General features: G+C 41.6%; 1 protein-coding gene across 1 annotated transcript; it reads left to right on the forward strand.

Annotated features, from left to right (window-relative positions):
- The first annotated feature begins 17,361 nt into the window (after positions 1-17,361).
- On the forward strand, positions 17,362-19,657 carry LOC133778298 (glyoxylate/hydroxypyruvate reductase HPR3-like). The gene is made up of 2 exons (XM_062218180.1): positions 17,362-17,890; positions 18,826-19,657. Exons 1-2 carry the CDS (start codon positions 17,402-17,404, stop codon positions 19,342-19,344), a joined length of 1,008 nt encoding a protein of 335 aa, XP_062074164.1. The 5' UTR covers positions 17,362-17,401; the 3' UTR covers positions 19,345-19,657.
- Positions 19,658-20,414: the final 757 nt, after the last annotated feature.

Genomic DNA, 20,414 nt, shown 5'->3' on the forward strand with positions numbered 1-20,414 from the left:
GATTGATGACGAATCACAATCCCTACTGCATAGCATATGTCGGGTCTAGTATACAACATGGCATACATTAGACTCCCAACTGCTGAAGCATAGGGATACTTTCTCATATCCTCTTCCTCCTAAGGTGTCTTAGGACACTACTCCTTGGAGAGAGTAATTCCATGTCTAGTTGGTAACATACATTTCTTGGAATTCTCCATAGAGAATCTTTCAAGCACCTTATCGATATAATTAGCCTGAGAAAGTGTCAAGAGTTTGTTCTTCGTATCCCTTAGGATTTGGATTCCCATAACATAGCTCACCTCACCCAAATATTTCATTTGGAACTTTTCGGCTAACCACTTCTTCAAGTTTGACAATGTCTCTACATTGTTTCCAATGAGGAGAATGTCATCCACATAAAGAACTAAGAAAACCAATACTTTTCCTTTGATGTATTTGTACACACATGCTTCATCGACATTCAGTTCAAAGCCATATGTTTTAATTGTTTCATCAAAGGTGATATTCCAAGATCTAGATGCTTTAATCCTTAAATGGATTTCAACAACTTATACACCTTTTGATCTTCCCCATTCTTGATGAACCCTTCTGGTTGTACCATATAGATACTTTCATCAAGACAGTCATTCAGAAAAGTTGTCTTGGCATTCATTTCAATATCTCATAGTCATAGGTGGCAGGTATGGATAAGAGGATGCGAATGGCTTTAAGCATGGCCATAGGAGAAAATGTTTTTTCATAATCAACACATTATCTTTGAGTGTAGCCTATGGATACTAGCATTGCTTTGAGAGTCTCCACTTTCCCATCTACACATCTTTTCCTCTTGTATATCCATTTGCACCCAATGGGCCTGACATCTGCAGGATTAATTAAATAATTATTTTTGTCATCTTTTTAATTTAGTTGAATTTAAATAATTAAATAATCAAATTCAAATAATTATTTAAACTTAAGATAAAATCTTAACCAACTAAAAGACATTTTATTTTTCTAATAAAAATAAAATAAGATAATTAAACTTTTTGTTTACTCAAAAATGGCTCTTGATGACGTGGCAAGATTTTCTTCCACATGGCGGTTCCGAGTGGATGGACCCTGTTCGACCATCGATCGGATAGTCACTGATTCGTCAAATCTCACGATTAGGTGCGACCAGTCTGGTCGCATACTTTCGTTTACTTCGTTTTGGATATGCAATCTTGTAATATTAGCATTTATTATATTTTCTTTTATTACCTTGATACGCAGATCTTAATTGTAATTAAGGCCCATCGGCCCATGTAACCCCCTTGAGCCTATAAATAAGCATCAAAGGGCTCAAGGAAGGGGACTTTTGGAACTTTTGATCTTTGTATAAAGAGAAAAGAGCATAGTGTGATTATCCACTGAAATTGTAATCCTCCCAAGGTTTGAGAAACTCATGAACCCTAGTTCATTGATCACAATATTGGGACTCAATATTAATAAGAACACTAAGTGGACATAGGTCATTACCATCTAGTTGGGGCCGAACCACTATAAATCACTTGTGTCATTTGCTTTCCATTTGATTTTCTTCTTGTTTTCCTATTGTTCTTTGTCGTTTATTTGACTCCGTGTCGTTGGCCAAATCGAGGGTCAACATTTTGGTGCTTCCATTGAGAGATTTATACGAAACCTCAAGAAGATCAAATGGCTAAGGCATCCAAGAGAACTAGGCAGACTTCTGGCGCTGCATCCACTCAGCCTTTTCCTCTAAATGTGACTGAAAATGAGCCACACTTGGATTTTGAGGAGGAAGAAATGGATTCTGAAATGTTGAGGACCACACTGAGTGTGTTGCAGGACGAGTTGGCTAATCTGAGGGTCAATCAAGAGAACGTGGTGGAGACCTTGGCGCTACAATAGAGGGAAATCGAGCATCAGTGTCAGGAATTGAATGAGCGGCAAACAGACATGGACCGCCGACAGAGAGATGCCACAGCCGCTTTAGAAGCAGCCATTCAATTGGCTCGGGGACAAGCTGCACCGGCTTCTCAACCGGATCAGCCACCAAATGTACCACCGCAACGGGCCCTAAATTCGAGTCCTCCGCTTCAACCCGCAAGCCCTCAAAGGCTGGAGCAGCTGCCTGCTGCTCAGCAGGATATCCCAATTCTGGATCTTGAGTAGTAGCCACCTTCTCAAGCTGGTCGAGGCGATCCCCAGGGTCAGAGGCAGAATAGGGCCGGGAAGCCTCCTCAAAGCCCTAGACGCCCAGTGGCCGATGAGCCAAATCCACCGAGCAGGGGGCAACGTCCTTCTGCCAACAGAAGGCACGACGAGTCAGACTCTGCGGTCAGGGAACCCCCACGGCATAATAATGCACGAGGACCCACCGACCAACGCAGGCCTCCCCCTGACACTCGGGAGATGCCAGTTAGAGGAGGAAATAGCGTGACCAGCCGGTCGCGCTATAGTCGGTCACAGTTTAGGGACGGCCATGATTATAATGAAGCCAATTCTGGCAGGAGAAATGCTAGTCGAGGGCATGAAGGAAGAGGTGGAGATAGGAACCCCCCACCAAGAGAAAATAGGCCTACGAGCCAAAATGCTGGGGGGGCAGCCTAGACAACATAACGTCTTTGATCGGATGGGCGCTAGCGAGCAAAGGAGCAGAGATGATGACCTGAGGGACATGTTCAACGGCAAGTGCGAGAGGCACGATGAGCATGCTCCTCCGGCACCAGTTTCCCCAGCGATCCCAGACGCTGTACATGCCCAAATTGATGTGCTAAATCAGGATGTCTAGTAGCTAGTGGGAAGCCGGACATCCCACATCGAGTATGATCGGAGGAGAGGTACTCTGTTCGTACAGAGGATTGCTGTAGCAGAAACCTCCAGCAAGTTCAAGATGCTAGTACTGTCGAACTTCGATGGGTGAGGGACCCAGTATCTCATGTAAATAAGTTTGAGATATAGATGGACATCCAGAAGGTATCAAACGATGCCCGATGTAGGATCTTTCCAGCCACCCTATCTGACACTGCTCAAGAGTGGTTCTTTAAATTCCCTCTCGCTAGTATAGTATCATGGGAAATGTTCGTGAAGGAATTCTATGGACAATTTTATGCTGGTCGTGTACACCCCACTGAGGCCAACCAGCTGGTCGAGATACACCAGAAAGAGGGAGAACCTTTAAAGGAATACGTCCAGCGTTTCATGCGTGTAGCTACTGGAGCTAAAACAGTGGGCGACAAGGGAAAAATGATTGCCCTAACTGCTGGGGTAAGGCGTCGTTCTCCCCTCTGGTGTAGCCTAAGAAAGAATGGGGTGAAAAGTACCCCAAGAGTTTCTTGATCGAGCAGATCGATACTTAAGCTTGAGGATGCGATTGCCAACGAGGGGAAATCACCTGCGAAGGACAAGGGACCAAAGGAAGATCCCGCCAAAGCTGCCAACGGGTCGAAAAAACCCAATGGCAATGGCAAAGGCAATGGGAACGACAAAAACGGTGGAAAAAGGGCGAACAATGAGCCATCAACGTCCGAAAATAAGCGCCCCAAAGGCAATAGGTACGAGTCGAGATTCACCAACTACACGACCCTTGTCGAAAGCAGAGCGAAAGTTTACTAGGTGACCAACTCCAATGTCCCTTATACGTGACCAGCACCTATAAGGAAGGATATCTCCAAGAGAGATACTGCCAAATTTTGTCATTTTCACAACGACTACGGTCATGACACCAATGAGTGTAACCAATTGAAGGACGAGATTGAGTTCCTTATCAGACAAGGACACCTAAGGAGATATGTGTAAGCCATAGGAGGTTCTCAGCGAGAGGCTCAAGGAGGCAACAAGCAGGCGCCTGTACGCCAGCGCTCGCCACCTTTACAGCCAGCTCCCGTGGCTGGTACGTTGCTCACCATCTGTGGTGGCCCACATCTTGTAGGATATAGTGGGAAGGCAAGGGAGAAATACACCCGGACCTTACGCCATGACCAGGACATCAAAATGATGAGTGTGGAGGATTGAGCGCCGAAAAAAGCTCGAACAGAGGAAGAGTTAATAACTTTCTCTGAAGATGATGCTCAGCATGTACGATTCCCACATTCGGATCCGCTGGTCATTGACGTCCAGATAGCCAACATGATGGTTAAAAGGGTGTTAGTTGACACAGGGAGTTCAGTTAACATCTTGTATAAATCTTCACTGGAGAGGATGAAGTTATCTGTCAAGGACCTGCAGCCGTGCAGCCAAACGATTTATGGTTTTTCTGGCGAAGGACTCGCACCAACAGAGTCGATTAGGCTCCTAGTTACCTCACGAACTGTGCCCGCGAACAGGACATTACTCACTACTTTTATAGTAGTTGATTGTCTTTCCCCGTACAATGCTGTAATTGGAAGACCTATTCTGGTCGACCTGCGAGCTGTGACCTCGGTTTGGCACCTTGCCATGAAATTCCCAACTGACGCAGGGATAGGATGCGTGTTGGGAAACTAATGAGAAGCGAGAGAGTGCTACAACTCCTCGATATCTAAGGTGAAGAAAGGTGGATCGAGGGAAGCCGCCGGAAAAGAGTTGCAGACGACCAATGAAACACAAGCCCAATTAGGTGAGCATGTCACCAAATAGGGTGTTGCCTAAAGTGAGGATAGGGATTTGGATCCTCACTTTGGGGATTTTGATGAAGAAGTAGGACCCATCAAGGACCTCGAAGAGGTCCAACTCAATGAAGCAGATCTGACCAAGGTTGTGAAAGTCGGTAAAAACTTAGAGACAACAACAAAACAAAAACTGGTGGAATTTTTGAAGAAGAACCAGGAAGTCTTTGCCTGGTTGCATAAAGACATGGTTGGAATAGACCCAGAAGTTATCATCCATGTCCTGAACATAGACAAAAGTTTTCCACCAGTACAACAGAAAAGAAGGCTGCTCGACAAAGATAGATCGAAAGCTTTAAAGGAAGAAGTTGAGAAGCTAAAGGAGAAAAAATTCATCAGGGTAGCGTTTTATCCATCATGGGTCTCTAATCCTGTACTAGTACCCAAGTCGAATGGCAAATGGAGAACATGTGTGGATTTCACAGACCTTAATAAAGCATGCCCGAAAGATTATTTCCCACTCCCAAGGATCGACCAGCAGGTCGATGCCACTTCAGGGCATGAGATCCTATCATTTATGGATGCATACTTTGGGTATAACCAAATCAGTGTGCACCCACCTGATGAGGATCACATTAGCTTTCAGACCGATACATGGCTTTACTGTTACAAAGTAATGCCTTTCGGTTTGAAAAACGCTGGTGTGACTTACCAACGACTAGTCCATCACATGTTCAAGGAGCTGATCGACACAAACATGGAAGTATATGTTGATGATATGCTGGTTAAGTCAAAGAAGGCAGAAGAACACATAGAGGACTTGCAAGAGTGCTTCAACATCCTGAACAAGTATCAAATGAAGCTGAATCCCCTCAAGTGTTCCTTCGGAGTTGGATAAGGGAAATTCTTGGGATTTATAGTAAAATCATGAGGAATTGAAGCTAATCCCGAAAAGATCAAGGCCCTGGTTGATACGAAATCGCCAACGAAAATAAAAGATGTTCAAAGTTTAACTGGGAGAATCGCTGCGTTAAGTAGATTTATCTCCAAATCGACGAACAAGTGCGTCCCATTTTTTAATCTACTTAGAGGCAATAGGAAATTCGAGTGGACGGAGGAGTGCGAACAGGCTTTCCAGGCTTTAAAGTCTCACATGTCGCAGCCGCTGATTCTATCTAAGTCGGTCGAAAAAGAAACTCTGTTCATCTACTTGGCGATCACAGAATATGCTGCTAGTGATGTTCTAGTAAGAGAGGAAGAAATTGTGCAAAACGTTGTGTACTATGTAAGCAAAAGGCTAATTTGGGCAGAGCTGCAGTATCCGCCCATTGAAAAATTAGCCTACTGCTTGATTTTAGCCTCCAGAAAGCTACAGCCTACTTCCAAGCTCACCCCATCACAGTTTTAACCGACCAGCCTCTACGACAAGTTCTGCAGAAGCCAGAAGCCACAGGACGATTATTGAAATGGGCAGTTGAACTTGGGTAGTTTGAAATCTCTTACTTGCCATGAGCAGCGGTAAGAGGACAAGCTCTAGCCGACTTCATCGCATAGTTCACTGGGCTTCTAGACGGTGAGCAGACAAAAGAGCCTGAACCTCAAAGCCAAACTCCCTCATGGAAGTTGTTTACAGACAATTCTTCTAATGAGCACCATGCTGGAGCCGAAGTGATTTTAGTGATGCCTGAAGGACATCGATTCCATTGCGCAATCAGATTCGACTTCACAACGTCCAACAACGAAGTAGAGTATGAAGCACTGCTCGCCGGGTTACGATTAGCCAGAGACATGAACATAAAGTCACTTGAAATATATAGTGACTTCCAGTTGGTGGTTTATCAAATTACTGGAGATTATCAAGCTCGAGGTCTGAAAATGGTTGCTTATTTGAATAAAGCAAAAGATTTGTTGGCACAGTTTGAAGGGTATACTCTCCAACAAGTACCTCACGACCATAACTCAAACGTTGATGCTTTGGCCAAACTAGCAAGCGCAAAGGATGCCGACACGCTGAACATAGTACCTGTTGAACGGCTGCCCGCATCAAGCATCAGCACAGAAGAAACCTCTTTAGTAATTCAGGTAGCAGATACATGGATGGCACCTTTCATTGAGTATTTGACGCATGGGATATTGCCGATAGACAGAAACAAAGCAAGGACCCTTCAAAGGTAAGCTGCTTGGTTTATCTTGGTCGACGTAATCCTATATCAAAGAGGGTACTCAATGCCACTCCTGAGGTGTGTCTCAAAAGAAAAAGCCAAAGAATTAATGTGAGAGGTTTATGAAGGTTTCTGCGGGGATCACGCTGGGGGCAGAGTTTATCAAAAAAGATCCTAAGGCAAGGGTACTTCAGGCCAAAAATGAATGAAGACTCGGTGGAATTTGTTAAAAAATGCGACAAGTGCGAAAGGTTCTCCAAGATTCCATGAGCAGCCCCTAATGAGCTAAAGAAGATGCAAAGTCCGTGGCCATTCGCAGTATGGGAAATAGACCTAATTGGGTCGTTGCCTACAGGAAAGGGTGGCGTCAAATATGTTGTGGTGGTTGTCGATTACTTCACAAAGTGGGCTGAAGCTGAGCCACTTGCAACCATAACAACCAAGAAAGTGCTGGACTTTATGGTCAAGAACATAGTATGTCGTTATGGATTACCGAGAAAAATTGTCTCAAACAACGACACTCAGTTTTATAGTGATCTGATCACGGATTTTTGCGAGTGGCATGGAATTATTAAAAGATTTTCTTCAGTTGCTCACCCGTAGGAAAATGGGTAAGTTGAGGCAGTCAATAAAATGCTAAAAGATACTCTGAAGAAAAGGCTTGAAGCAAAGGGGGCATGGCCAGAGTAATTGCCTGAAGTCCTCTGGTCGTATAGAACATCCCATCGAACAGCCACAGGCCATACTCCATTCTCCTTGGCCTATGGATATGAAGTTATGTTACTTGTTGAGTTAGACCCGCCATCACATCGACGGATAGCATGCTATCAAAACGCTAATAACCAGTTATTAATGGAATCATTGGATTTGGTCGACAAGAGGCGTGAGCAAGCCCAACTCCGAGTAGCAGCCTACCAGCAAAAGGTCGCCTGGTATTTCAACTCTAAAGTACGTGAAAGAAAATTTAATGTGGGAGATCTGGTACTTAGAAGAGTTTTCCTTAACACCCGCGATCAAGTTGCTGGAGTACTTGGACCTAATTGGGAAGGACCGTACCAAATCGAAGAAGTCCTCCATCTAGGCACTTATAAACTTGCTCGCTTAAATGGAGATCTCATTCCTCGCTATTGGAATGGAGAACACCTGCGCAAGTACTATCGATAAACAATTCTTCTTAAAGAATTGGCTTGTATTAATTTTACTTGTTACAAGTTTATGAACAAGGGTTAGTCATTTTTGTGACTGATTGCTTATAAGTGTAAGATCATATTCTTGATCACTCGTACAGACATGATTGTCCATCTACTACGAGAAATAAAAGGGACTGTGCGCAGCCAGTCAATCTTGCAAAACTATTGTATTTATTACAAGTATTTGCTCATTACGTGTGTTGTTTTGCTATATTATCATTCTAAAATCTCTATTACAAGCAAAAATGTTCGAACAGGTTTTGGTCAAGGTAAGTGACCGAGGACCTAAAGCTCCTCAATCACTTGGGGGGCATATAAGGTATCTAGTAAGCAAAGCATATCAACAGGTATGTAAACACACGAGCAAAATAAGTGAAAACATACTACAGTACTTAGAGTATTTTTCAAAATTTTGTTATTTTGTTAAATCAAACCAAAGTGATATGCTAAGTTCAGTCATGCGAACGGATGTTATAATAAAATGCAAATATTATAATATCAAAACCAAAAACCTTTACACCACGAGCAGTCACTACTCTGATGTAATTGTCTATTAAAAGGAAAGGCTGCCCGTGCAGAAATAAAAGTATAAATTGTCTTTACATCACAAACCGTAGGTCGTGTGTTTCAAAATAAAACTTAAAATAAAAATAGATAAGGTTACGAAGTGGCCGAAGGATCTTGCTGAGGCTCTTTCAGCTGTTGATTGATGGTGACTCCAACGTCTTCCTGGGCACCCTCAATGCCTGTTGCTAGAGAAATCTCAGGAGACCCTTGAGCCCTCTCTCCCTCTAAGCGAGCAGCGCACCTTTCTAGCTCAGCCTCCCTTATATGATCTGGTAGATAGGAAAAGTCAGCGTTGGGATTACATCTCCAGAACATATAGAAACACTGAAACGCCACCCCCTTGTATTTTTTGAGGTTGTGGGCGTTTGCCTCCTCCAGATCAGCAGTCTCCTTGCTGCTTATCTCCAGCTCTGTTTGGAGTTTGTGGGCCTCCCGATAGTTGATAAGCGAAGCCTCTTTGTACTACTCCTTGGAAGCAGTGATCTTGGTGATTGTTGCTTCCTTCTTCTTCAACTTATCCTCGAGAGAGGTGAGTTTTGCCTCAACCGTTTACAACGCCTCGGCATGCTTCGCCTCGACCTCCTTGAGCGCCTTGGTATGCTTTGCCTCAACTTCCTTGAGTTTCTTGGCATGCTTAGCCTCGACTGTTTTGAGCTGCTCGACATGTTGGGCCTCAGTCATACTAAGCTGATCGCTAAGCCTTTTTTCAAACTGAGCAGACAGTGCCCTTGAACTCTGCCAATCAGAGCTCATGGTGAGAACTCCCTGCGATCACAAAAAAATAAAGCTATTAGTAGGAATAAATTGACAAAGTAAATTGGTAAAGTATGGTAAAAATGGCGACTTACGCTAAGCACTTCGTTCAGTGCACGGTTGAAGATCTGGTCGACCACCATAGAGCCAGTCGTGAATGGCCTCCTGGCTGCAGCAGTGCTTTATTATCTTGGTCAACCTATCTTTGGCTAAATTAAGCACCACACTCGTAAGATCATCTCTTGAAGCTTCTTTTGGGTGACCAGAAGGCGCTGGTCGGTGGAAGCTGGAGGAGTCTGCTCGGCTGGAGCTGGTGGATTCTGAACGACGGGAGTTGGAGGAGGAGTTTTCTCTGTAGTAGGAATTGTTACAGGGGGGTCTTCTATTCAAAACCTCTATGTGGAGGGGTTGCTACAGCTCTTCGCAAGTTGGCGCTTGCTAGACTTTTTCTTGCTCGTCAGATTGGTGTACAGATCGAAGGCTCTTTCAGCAGGCATGTCTGCAAGGAATGAAACATACGAACAATTGGTCGATATAATAAAAGGATCTTGCTAAGCCAAGAAAATAAGAGCAAAGAAATTATAAGTAAAGTACCCGAGCTCAACTACTAGTCACTACATTATTTACTGTACTACTGCTACACTCACTCTTTGGCTTGAAGAAGTCCGAATTTAAATTAGGCGTGTATGTAAAGTTGTCATCCCCGTCAAATAAATGACAGGGAATGGGAAAACTGTCTAAAAGAGAGAATCCAATACCGTTCTCGTTTGAAGACTCTAGGATAGGCCCGAGATGCTCAGAAACCTTCTCCTTGCCCTTTCCTGGTGGAGTGGGAGCAGCAGATGCTCACAGGACGTTGGAAGGTTCCCTGATGGTCACGCCCATTGCCTTCCTCGTCGGGGGTTGTGACACATCTTGGTGTTTCTCGGGGACCTCTCCACCGGTAGTACTCCCTGCTGTGGATTCCCTCACATCCTGGTGAGGTGCCAGAAGGCCAACCAGCCTTAGATTGGCCTCTTTGACCAGCTCTTTGACGTTTTTTTTATATTGGTCATGATGGCCAAAGATGTTGCTTGTATCTCCATCTTTGGAGTAGGAGCTAGTCAATGCCATGGACCTGAATGGCATAAATAATTTAAAGAATGTGTAGAAAAGATAAGGGAATTTGAAGCAACCAGTGAATCGATCATTTACCTCCTTCAGTGAAGGCCAAGTTGTTGGCAACCAGATCTATAGTCAAAAAGTACTCCTGGAAGTACTTTCCCACATTGGATTTGTGGGTAAAATCACTCAGGAAAGTGCAGGTAGATTCCTTATGACAGAAATGAAAAAAAACCCCGTGTTATTTTGATTGGGGTTGGACTTGAGATCGAACAGATAGTTGATCTCATGTGGCGTGGGAACGGGCCACTTTTTATGGTTATAAAGGATATAGAGGCAGAAAGCACTCTATACCCATTTGGAGTTATTTGGAAGGGAGTGACCTCAAAGTAATTGGCCACTCCCTGGAAAAAAGGATGGAGAGGCAAGATTGCTCCTGCCTCGATGTGGTACCTCGACCAGGCGCTGAAGGCGCCGCCGGGCAGATTTGCCCGCTGGTCGATGGTGGGTTTGATTAACGTTACCCCAGAAAGTCCATACTTCTTGAGGTAATTCCCAACCATCCTAGCGGTAATGTTGCTAGGAGGAGTAACGTACCATTCGACATCTGGTCGAAGGACATCCCGAGTTCGGGCTTTCATTTGGATTCCTGGCTCGGGGGTGTTTTCGGCTCGTCCGCTGGTCAAAGAAATTTCAGCCGGAGGAGCAGGCTGATTTGTAGGTGGGTTGGTTGGTTTCTTTTTCTGGGTGGTGGATTTTACTCGACCCATGTTTGATGGACTGGTTGAAGATCTGTTGGATGGGGTATGGGAAAAAGGAATCTCCGAAATGAGTAACGATGGTTGTTCTTCATCCTCAAGCAGCTGGGCGAGCAGGTCGTCGTTGATTGGCCTCTCACCTCCCCACGGATCGTGCATGAAAATATGCGAACAGAGAAGGGGAGATGAGAATCTACGGCCAAAAGACCAAGAGGTGTAAAGAGTTGGAATAACGTTGCTCGTGTATAAAAGTTAAGCTTTTATACGACCAGGAGCATTCTAACAAAAACACTAGGTTCTATACGAACCATTTTGAAAATGGATCAAAAAGCAGAAGTGAAAAGTTTTTCAGGAAAAACTTTTTCGACTCTGAAGGGGTGGGAAAAACCCAGTTTTTGTACAAGCTTAAAAATCCAAACTACCAAACTGATTCCTAACCCCTGCAAAGTGTTATTTTCCTATCATATTAAGCTCAGATCAGCGTGCCATTTTAACCCCGAAGCAATTTTTTCAAGAAACAGTCAAGAACATTCAAGAACAACATACATGAAAAAGGCGGTGCATGGCATCTCAAAGACTGAAAGGTTTGAGGAACTTACTTGGATGAATGTTGGGGTAAATTTCTGAAGCATTGAGACAAATCCCTGGGCAGAAGCTCCGTAAATTGTGAAGGTTGTCTGAATTCCTGAGCTTTCCGTGTCTTGTTCTTCGGTGTTCTTGAGGAGAGAGTAAAAGGTAAAAAGTAATTTTGAAGTGGTACTTATATTGAGCAAGGGGCAGTTACCTAGGCAATCATAAGGGGTAACTTCCAAGGCATGGGTAAGTGTAAAAGCCGTCAGACTACTTTTAGGAAACTACAATGATGTGATTGGTTACCTTTTTCGAGAAGGTATGGACGACTTTGACAGATTTGGTGGGGCATATGAAAAGTCAGTCACCTAAGTTTACTTTATGTTGGTCGCAGTAAAATAAACTTGGGGGGCAAATGTTTACCCAAAAATGGCTCCTGATGACGTGGCAAGATTTTCTTCCACGTGGCTGGCATGTGGCAGTTCCGAGTGGATGGACCCTGTTCAACCATCGACCCTATAGTCACTGATTCGTCAAATCTCATGATTAGGTGCGACCAGTCTGGTCGCATACTTTCGTTTACTTCCTTTTGGATATGCAATCTTGTAATATTAGCATTTATTATATTTTCTTTTATTACCTTGATACGCAGATCTTAATTGTAATTAAGGCCCATCGGCCCATGTAACCCCCTTGAGCCTATAAATAAGCATCAAAGGGCTCAAGGAAGGGGACTTTGGGAACTTTTGATCTTTGTATTAAGAGAAAAGAGCATAGTGTGATTATCCACCGAAATTGTAATCCTCCCAAGGTTTATGAGACTCGTGAACCTAGTTCATTGATCACAATATTGGGATTCAATATTAATAAGAACACTAAGTGGACGTACGTCATTACCATCTATTTGGGGCCGAGCCACTATAAATCACTTGTGCCATTTGCTTTACATTTGATTTTCTTCTTGTTTTCCTATTGTTCTTTGTCGTTTATTTGATTCCATGTCGTTGGCCAAATCGAGGGTCAACACTTTTAAATTCAAACAATTTAAAATTAATTAAATAAATGATCAATAACAAAAAAAATAAGATCTAGATTTGGGCACCAAGAATGATGCCCTAGATCACTAAGGTTGACGACAAGGAGGAGGATCTACAAGGGCTCGGGTTGGTGGCTGTCGCATGTAATAAGCACGGTGTGACATGCTGCGACATGACACACCCCCAGGGGGCCATTTTGTATGTATGAGCATGCATTGGTGCTTGATCATTAGTCAAGTCTTGCACCAAGTAACCTTAGGGGTAGGGGATGACACTTTGATAATTATGTATATGTATCCTAGGAGAAAATCATATATGTTCATGGGAATACTTTATTTCCTTAGAATGCTCCTTAGGGGGAGGTAACCTGGTGACTTAAGAAAGCACCATGGCCACCAGCAGATAGAGGCTTAAGTTGTGTACTCCATTTCCCTATCAAGGCCATATATGAATATAACAATGTTTATCCATGTCTTGTTGTGTATGCTTTCTTTATGGTCTATGTGTTGCTTTTTTGTTACCTTTGTTGGGCCATCGCGTGCCACTTGCATATGTTGTATGATCTAGTTGTTCTGTGGGATGTTGTCTTTGGATGGCTTATTTTGTACTTGCTCATGCTTCGCCATTTCCCTTACATGTGCGAGACTTGTATCATGGCTAACCGTTGGGTTTGTTTGTCGCAGATGTCAGTTTTAGGTTGACTTGCTAGCTGAGTGTGCTAACAAGTGTCGCACGTTCCGTCAATTCGAGGAATCAAGTTGGTGGCCCATGACAGTTGGTATCATAGCCAGGTTAGAGAAAGCTTGGTAACTCTGCATGATGGTGAGCAACAATCAAAGGACCGAAGCACTGGAGAGGCGCGTTGGAGAGTTAGATGGCCTGAACGAGAGGGCCAGGGATCTTAGCTCTGTCAGGCTAGAATTAGAGTTATACAACACACAAAATCGTGTGGCTATGTTGGAGCGAGATACGACCAATTTACTAGCCCTCATAACTGCAATTGAGTGAAGGGAGAACCTTTCAAGTACATCTAATAGTCCTCAGAGGGAGGAACGTATCGAGGCAGTGGAATGAGCGGTGAAAGACCTACAAGATACACTAAATGACCTCGTAGAGAATTGCAGGGGGGTCAGTTGAGGCGTTGAAGGACGAGATGTTGGAGATGAACACTAAGTTGAACCTTACCATAAGAGCGGTCAGGAATCAGCCTGCAGCTGGACCCATTGGCATGGAATACGAAAGAGTAAAAGTGCTTGAGTCGAGGCCCTATGGCGGGGCTAAAGACACAAAGAACTTAGAGAACTTCCTCATTGACATGGAGCACCACTTTAGAGTAGTGAGAGCTGAATCACAAGATGGAAATGTTGCCATGGAAACAATATACTTGTTCGCAGATGCCAAAGTGTGGTGGAGGATGAAGTACGATGACATTCAGAAAGGCAGATGCACCGTAGCAACATGGGAAGATCTAAAGAGAGAATTGAAGATGCAATTTTTCCTTGAAAATGTTGCCTACATAGCTTGACGCCAATTGAGAGAGTTGAAGCATAATGGAATAATCCTAGAATACGTGAAGAAATTCTCTAGGTTGATGCTTGATATCAAAGACATGTCTGAAGTGGACAATCTCTTTGCCTTTTTGGAAGGTTTGAAGCCTTGGGAAAATTAGGAGCTTAAGAGACAGCGAGTGGCTGACTTGGCCACTGCTCAAGTTGTTGTTGAACTACTGACCGATTACTCATTGAGGAACATTCAATCGAAGAGGACTAATCCTTCACCTAGCGGAATCAACATTGGGGGTAAGAAGTTGGGAAAGTCTTAGAAGAGCAAGAGCGAGGGAGGAGAGAAGAGGGTTGTGGAGTCTAACTCTCCTAACAAAGGTAGTAGCCTCTTGTTCAAGAAGCCTCTTACATGTTGGATATGTGCCATACCACATAAGTCGACAGAATGTCCTCACAAATCCAAGATGAGTGCCCTCCATGCATCAATTGCCCAAGGGGAGCAAGGCAACGAATAGGAGGATGAGGAATATACACATATGGGTGCCCTCCGGATGCTAAATTCTCTCAAGAAACATGGTGTGAAAGTGAAGAAAACCCTTGGAAAAGGACTAATGTATGTGACGCCACTCTAAATAGTAAAATGTCCGGGAGCGTGATGATCGACACGGGCGCCACTCACAACTTCATTTCAAATATTGAAGCTAAACGTCTGGGACTGAAATGAGAGAAAGACTACGGTCACATGAAAGTGGTTAACTCAGAAGCCTTAGCCACAACCGGCATGGCTAGGAAGGTGAGCATGAAGATTGACTCGTGGAAGGGGAAAACTGACTTGGTGGTCTTGTGAATGGATGACTTTGATGTGATATTGTGTATGGACTTTCTTACGGAGAAAGGACCCATTCCCATCCCAGCTACAGGAAGTTTACTCATAATGGGAGAGACACCTACAGTGGTGCCTACTAAAGTGGAACAGCCCCAGAAACCAAGTTGTTGTCAGCCTTGCAGTTGAAGAAGGGCGTGAAAATACAAAACCCCGCGTATGTTGCCCTACCCACAGTATATGAGGATACGGTGGATGAAGTCGTTCTACTAGAGATTTGAATGGTCTTGAAGAAGTATGGAGTTGTTATGCTGGATCAACTCCCCAAAGCCTTTCCACCTAAAAGAGGGATTGATCACCAGATCGAAATGGTGTCGGGAGCCAAACCACCTATGAAGGCGGCCTTTGGAATGGCGCCCCCTGAACTAGAAGAACTTAGGAAGTAGTTGAAGGAGTTACTAGAGGCAGGCTTCATCAGACCATCGAAGGCACTGTTTGGTGCACCCATGCTATTTCAGAAGAAGCACTACGGGAGCTTGAGATTGTGTATTGATTACCGGACTCTCAACAAGATGACTGTGCACAATATGTATCCCATCCCCTTGATCGCAGACTTGTTCGACCAGTTAAGTGGACCGAAATTCTTTACAAAACTTGATTTGAGATCGGGCTACTATCAAGTGCGAATAGCAGAAGGGTATGAACCGAGGATAACGTGTGTGACTTGATATGGAGCATTCGAGTTATGAGTCATGCCATTTGGGTTGACAAACGCACCAGCCACATTATGTACGTTGTCAACAGCACTGAAACCCAAAAATCTGAATCCGAATAAATCCAAAAAATTTCAGATGGGTTTCGATATCTTTATTCTGTAATTTGAATCTGACAAACCTGAATCCAAACACCTGAAATTCGCAAAACCCACCCTATGTGCACCAGTAGTGTCGGGGCTTATGAACATGGTTGGTCGTTGTTTTTTTTTCTTTTTCTTATTCCTAGTTTGAATAATTAAGTTGTTATCTCATGCATTATATTGGAAGATTATTGGCTGATTGGCCATTGATGGGGTTGATCTATAATATGCTCATTTGGAAAGGAAACATAGTTTACTTCGCACTCGTTAGAAGCTTGATTGTTTCTGGCTAATTAGGCATTTAGTTGAAGTTTCTTTTAGAGTTTTCTTTCTATTGATTATCGTAAACGACTTGGTATGCATATGTTGGTTGATTTTGCTCTATGAGCTTTATTATCTTGTAATTGACTATGTTTGACCTATTAATGGATATTTCTTTTACCATTAAAAAAACGCTCTTAAAAAAAATTGGGTAGATAGCACTTGGGGTCCCCAAAGTTCACTAGTTGTATCACTTAAGTCCCCAACCTTTTTTTTTGTAGCAATTAGATCCCCAACCTTTACTTTTTGGCTCATATAAGTCCCCGATGTTATATTTTATTAAATAAACCCTAATTTATAAGGGTAAAATATGATTTTAACAAAAAAAAATAACATAGCACCCATTTTTTTAAGCCTCTTTTAATTAATTAATTAATTACAACCAAATATATTATAAAATAATAAAAAATTATTTTCTATTATACCTCTAAAATATTTATTATATCATTTATATATTAATTATTTTATCATTTTTAATAAATAAATTACATACTTTAAATTTTAGAAACATAAAAACTTATTAAGGGTACTTTTATTTATACCCTCATTTTTTCTCACTACACTCATTTCTATTTAAACTCCTCATAAATTGTTAAAAAAAATTCATGTATATAATTTTTTTTAGTACTTTTCATGAGGAGTTTAAATAAAAATATGTATAGTGAGAAAAAACTAGTATATGGATAGAAGCATCCTTAATAATTCATGCTTCAAAAATTTAAAGCATATAAATATTTTTATTAAAAATAATAAATTAATTAATATATAAGTGATACATTAAATATTTAATTTGTATAATAGAAAATAATTTTTTTATTATTATTTCTTAATATTTAAAAAAATATTTAGGTTAATTTATTAAAATAATATATTTGATAATAATTTATTAATTAAAAGGGGCTTAAAGAGAAAAAATGCTATGTTATTTTAGTTTTGTTGTTAAAATTTTATTTTACATTTAAATAAAAATTTATTTAATAAAATATAACAATATACCTACCTATGGGATCAAAAAAGTAAAAATTGAGATCTCATAAAAAAAAAAAAGGACTTACAACAAGTGAAGTTTGGGGACACGACTGCTATTTGATAAAAATAAATAAATAAAAATAAAAAGTGAAGTCAATGACAATCCTTTATTTAAGGCAAAAGCTAAGTACTTTTACGCCGTGTTCCATTGGTACAGAGCCATGGCAGACAATGGAAGCTCTGTTGACGATGAGATCAGCATAAATAATGACAATCACCTTCCTCCCATCCTCATTCACCGCACCCCTCTATTTCTTTTCCTCGATTTGATTAATCTCTTGAAGAAACATTTTCGCTTACTCGATCCACACCAGTCTCCTCTTCCACTCCAATCCTTCTACTCTCGCCATGCTCACTCTGTACGCGCCCTCGTCGTTATTGGCCTCTGCCCAGTTACCGAAGACACTCTTCGCCTCCTTCCTTCTCTCAAACTCGTCGTTGGGTGCTCAGCCGGCATCGACCATATTGACTTGTCCGCGTGTCGCCTCCGAGGCATCGCCGTCACCGACGCTGGCAATGCCTTTTCTGAGGACGTTGCCGACTTAGCAGTCGCTATGTTATTCGGTGTTCTGCGACGAGTTTCGGCTGCCGATAGGTATGTCCGCTCCGGACTCTGGCCTTCCGTAGGAGAATACCCACTTGGGTCTAAGGTCAGATTATGTTGTTGATTGCTGTTTTTGATTCTTAAATATTGTGCTAAAATCTATTTGGTCAATTGGTTATTTGGATTGTATTATTGATGTTGGAAATAAGGATAAATTTCCCATTCAAGAAACTTTGTATGAATCTCGGTAGACTAAAAATGAATCTATGATCATCCGTAAGAATTATTATCAATCAATTAGAAAATAAAAAATATGAAAGCATAAAGTTCAGAACATGATCTGATCTTGAACCTAATCCAGTTTTAGGAACCAATATCTTTTTTTTATTCAATCAACGAAATGAAATGAGTATAAAATTTCAATGGAGCTTCTTGTAATAATATCAAACTCTCTAAATACTCAATCACACCACGTGTTTTCCTTCCAATTCCTGAGCTAGCACTTTCCCAACATTCTCAACAGCTGTGCTTCTCAATACAGTTACCCAAACCCAGCTCTCAATACTTTCTCAATACTTAATCTTGATTTTCACACTCGAGCTCTCTCTCGTCTAATCTGACTTTTCTGTTGTTTCATCTATGCAGTGCTCTTCACTATATTCTCCTTTCTTCGTTTTTCTCTTCTCTGTTTTTTTGTGTCTTCCAACAAGTGAATCCAACATGTTCTTTTATAGAAGGACTGAAAGTTAATGAGATTGTTATGATAGTTGAGAACCAAACAACCCATTAACAGAATTAGTTAGGATTAGTTAGGATTTGGAGAAACTACTCCCACAGTTGACATTTTTAGTCTAGTAATTCAAGTAGTGTATGTGGAACACAACAACACATGAAAAGTAGAATACTTGAGCTATTATATTACTAATAAAATGTTTATACTTAGGAAGATATAAAAGGTTAACATTGTTTATTTTGTCTTGTAATATTTTTAGCCTTTGTTTTATGTAGTGTTTATTATGATCTAAACTGTTATAATTGCAGATAGGAGGGAAGAGAGTTGGGATAGTGGGGCTAGGGAGAATTGGCTTGGCGGTGGCAAAAAGGCTCTCTGCATTCGGCTGTAGGATCTCCTACAATTCAAGAAAAGAGAAGCCATCTATGCCATTCCCTTACTTCTCAAATGCATGTGAACTCGCATCCGAAAATGATATTCTTGTAGTATGTTGCTCTCTAACAACTGAAACTCACCATATTGTAAGCAAAGATGTTATGAAGGCTCTTGGAAAGAAGGGCGTGATCATCAATGTGGGGCGCGGGGGTCTTGTTGATGAACAAGAATTGGTTCATTTTCTAAGCCGAGGAGAACTTGGTGGAGCTGGTCTTGATGTGTTTGAGCACGAGCCTGATGTGCCCAAAGAGCTGTATGGTTTGGACAATGTTGTTCTGTCTCCACATTGTGCTGTTATAACCGAAGCATCCATTGAATCCTTGAACCAACTAGTCTTAGCCAACCTTAAGGCATTCTTTTCAGATAAGCCTTTGTTATCTCCAGCCAGCTAGAACAAAATAATCTGTGATTATCCCATTCAATATATAATTCTCCATGTACACTGTCATCTCTTATTGACAGCGTGCAGATGTTATATATATGTATATGCATATATATATATATGTACTGTCTTCTTATTTTTAGATTTGTGCTTATATTTTGGACAAATCCCATTTATAATTTAGTTTGCTTAGTATGTAACTCAAGTTATGATTTGCTGTTGTTATTGAGTGTGGCACAACAGACTGTAACAAATTATTTCCACTGTAATTTTATTTTGGATTACTTTTCCAAAAGAGATAATATCATTAATTTCAGCTCTCACCCAAGTTACCACGCTAACAAACCATGAAATGGGCTACCTTGAGCAAGAAGAAGAGTTCTCACCCAACTAGCTAGTCGTGGCTTGGCATGAAGGTTCAATCTTTTTATCCTATGCTTGGAATCAAAGTATTGAACTTTATTTACTTGGATTCATATCTGCTTGCTCTGTGCTTTGAAGATTTATCAAGAAAACATGAAAATAGAAATCACTGTTACACTGCAGCCATTTGTGTAAGACAATTGGCTTCATCATGGACCTCACATCATTAATATACGGATTTGGTTTAGAGTTCTGAAATATCTACCATTCTTCAACATGAAAAAAAATTCACTAACCATTTATAGGCAATTTACAATGTTCAAAAGCTAAAGAATTATAACAGTAATGGTCTCCACTAAGACGATTTCTGGGCTCCTCCTTCTTTGAGGTTCAAAGTTCACGTATTATAGTTTTCCAAGTTTTATTTTTCACTTTCTGCTGCCATTTTCTGATTAAACAACCTCGTTGTTATGATCCTGGTATGATCTTAGCGTAAGTGTTTGAGCTCTGGTATGATCTTGGCGTAAGTGTTTGAGCTCTCTCCACTTCTATTCTTATCAAGAGAGCATCTTATTATTGATCTATATTGTTGCTGATAATTTTAAGCTTTTTAGAGTTTGTAACTCTGGCTATTGGTCATGAGACAGTTATAACCGACCTAACTAACTTTTAACTAATTTTACTTTGACTATTCTATTTTGTGATGAAATCAGTTCC

Source organism: Humulus lupulus, chromosome 5, assembly GCF_963169125.1.
Source record: "Humulus lupulus chromosome 5, drHumLupu1.1, whole genome shotgun sequence".
Classification (NCBI taxonomy): domain Eukaryota; kingdom Viridiplantae; phylum Streptophyta; class Magnoliopsida; order Rosales; family Cannabaceae; genus Humulus; species Humulus lupulus.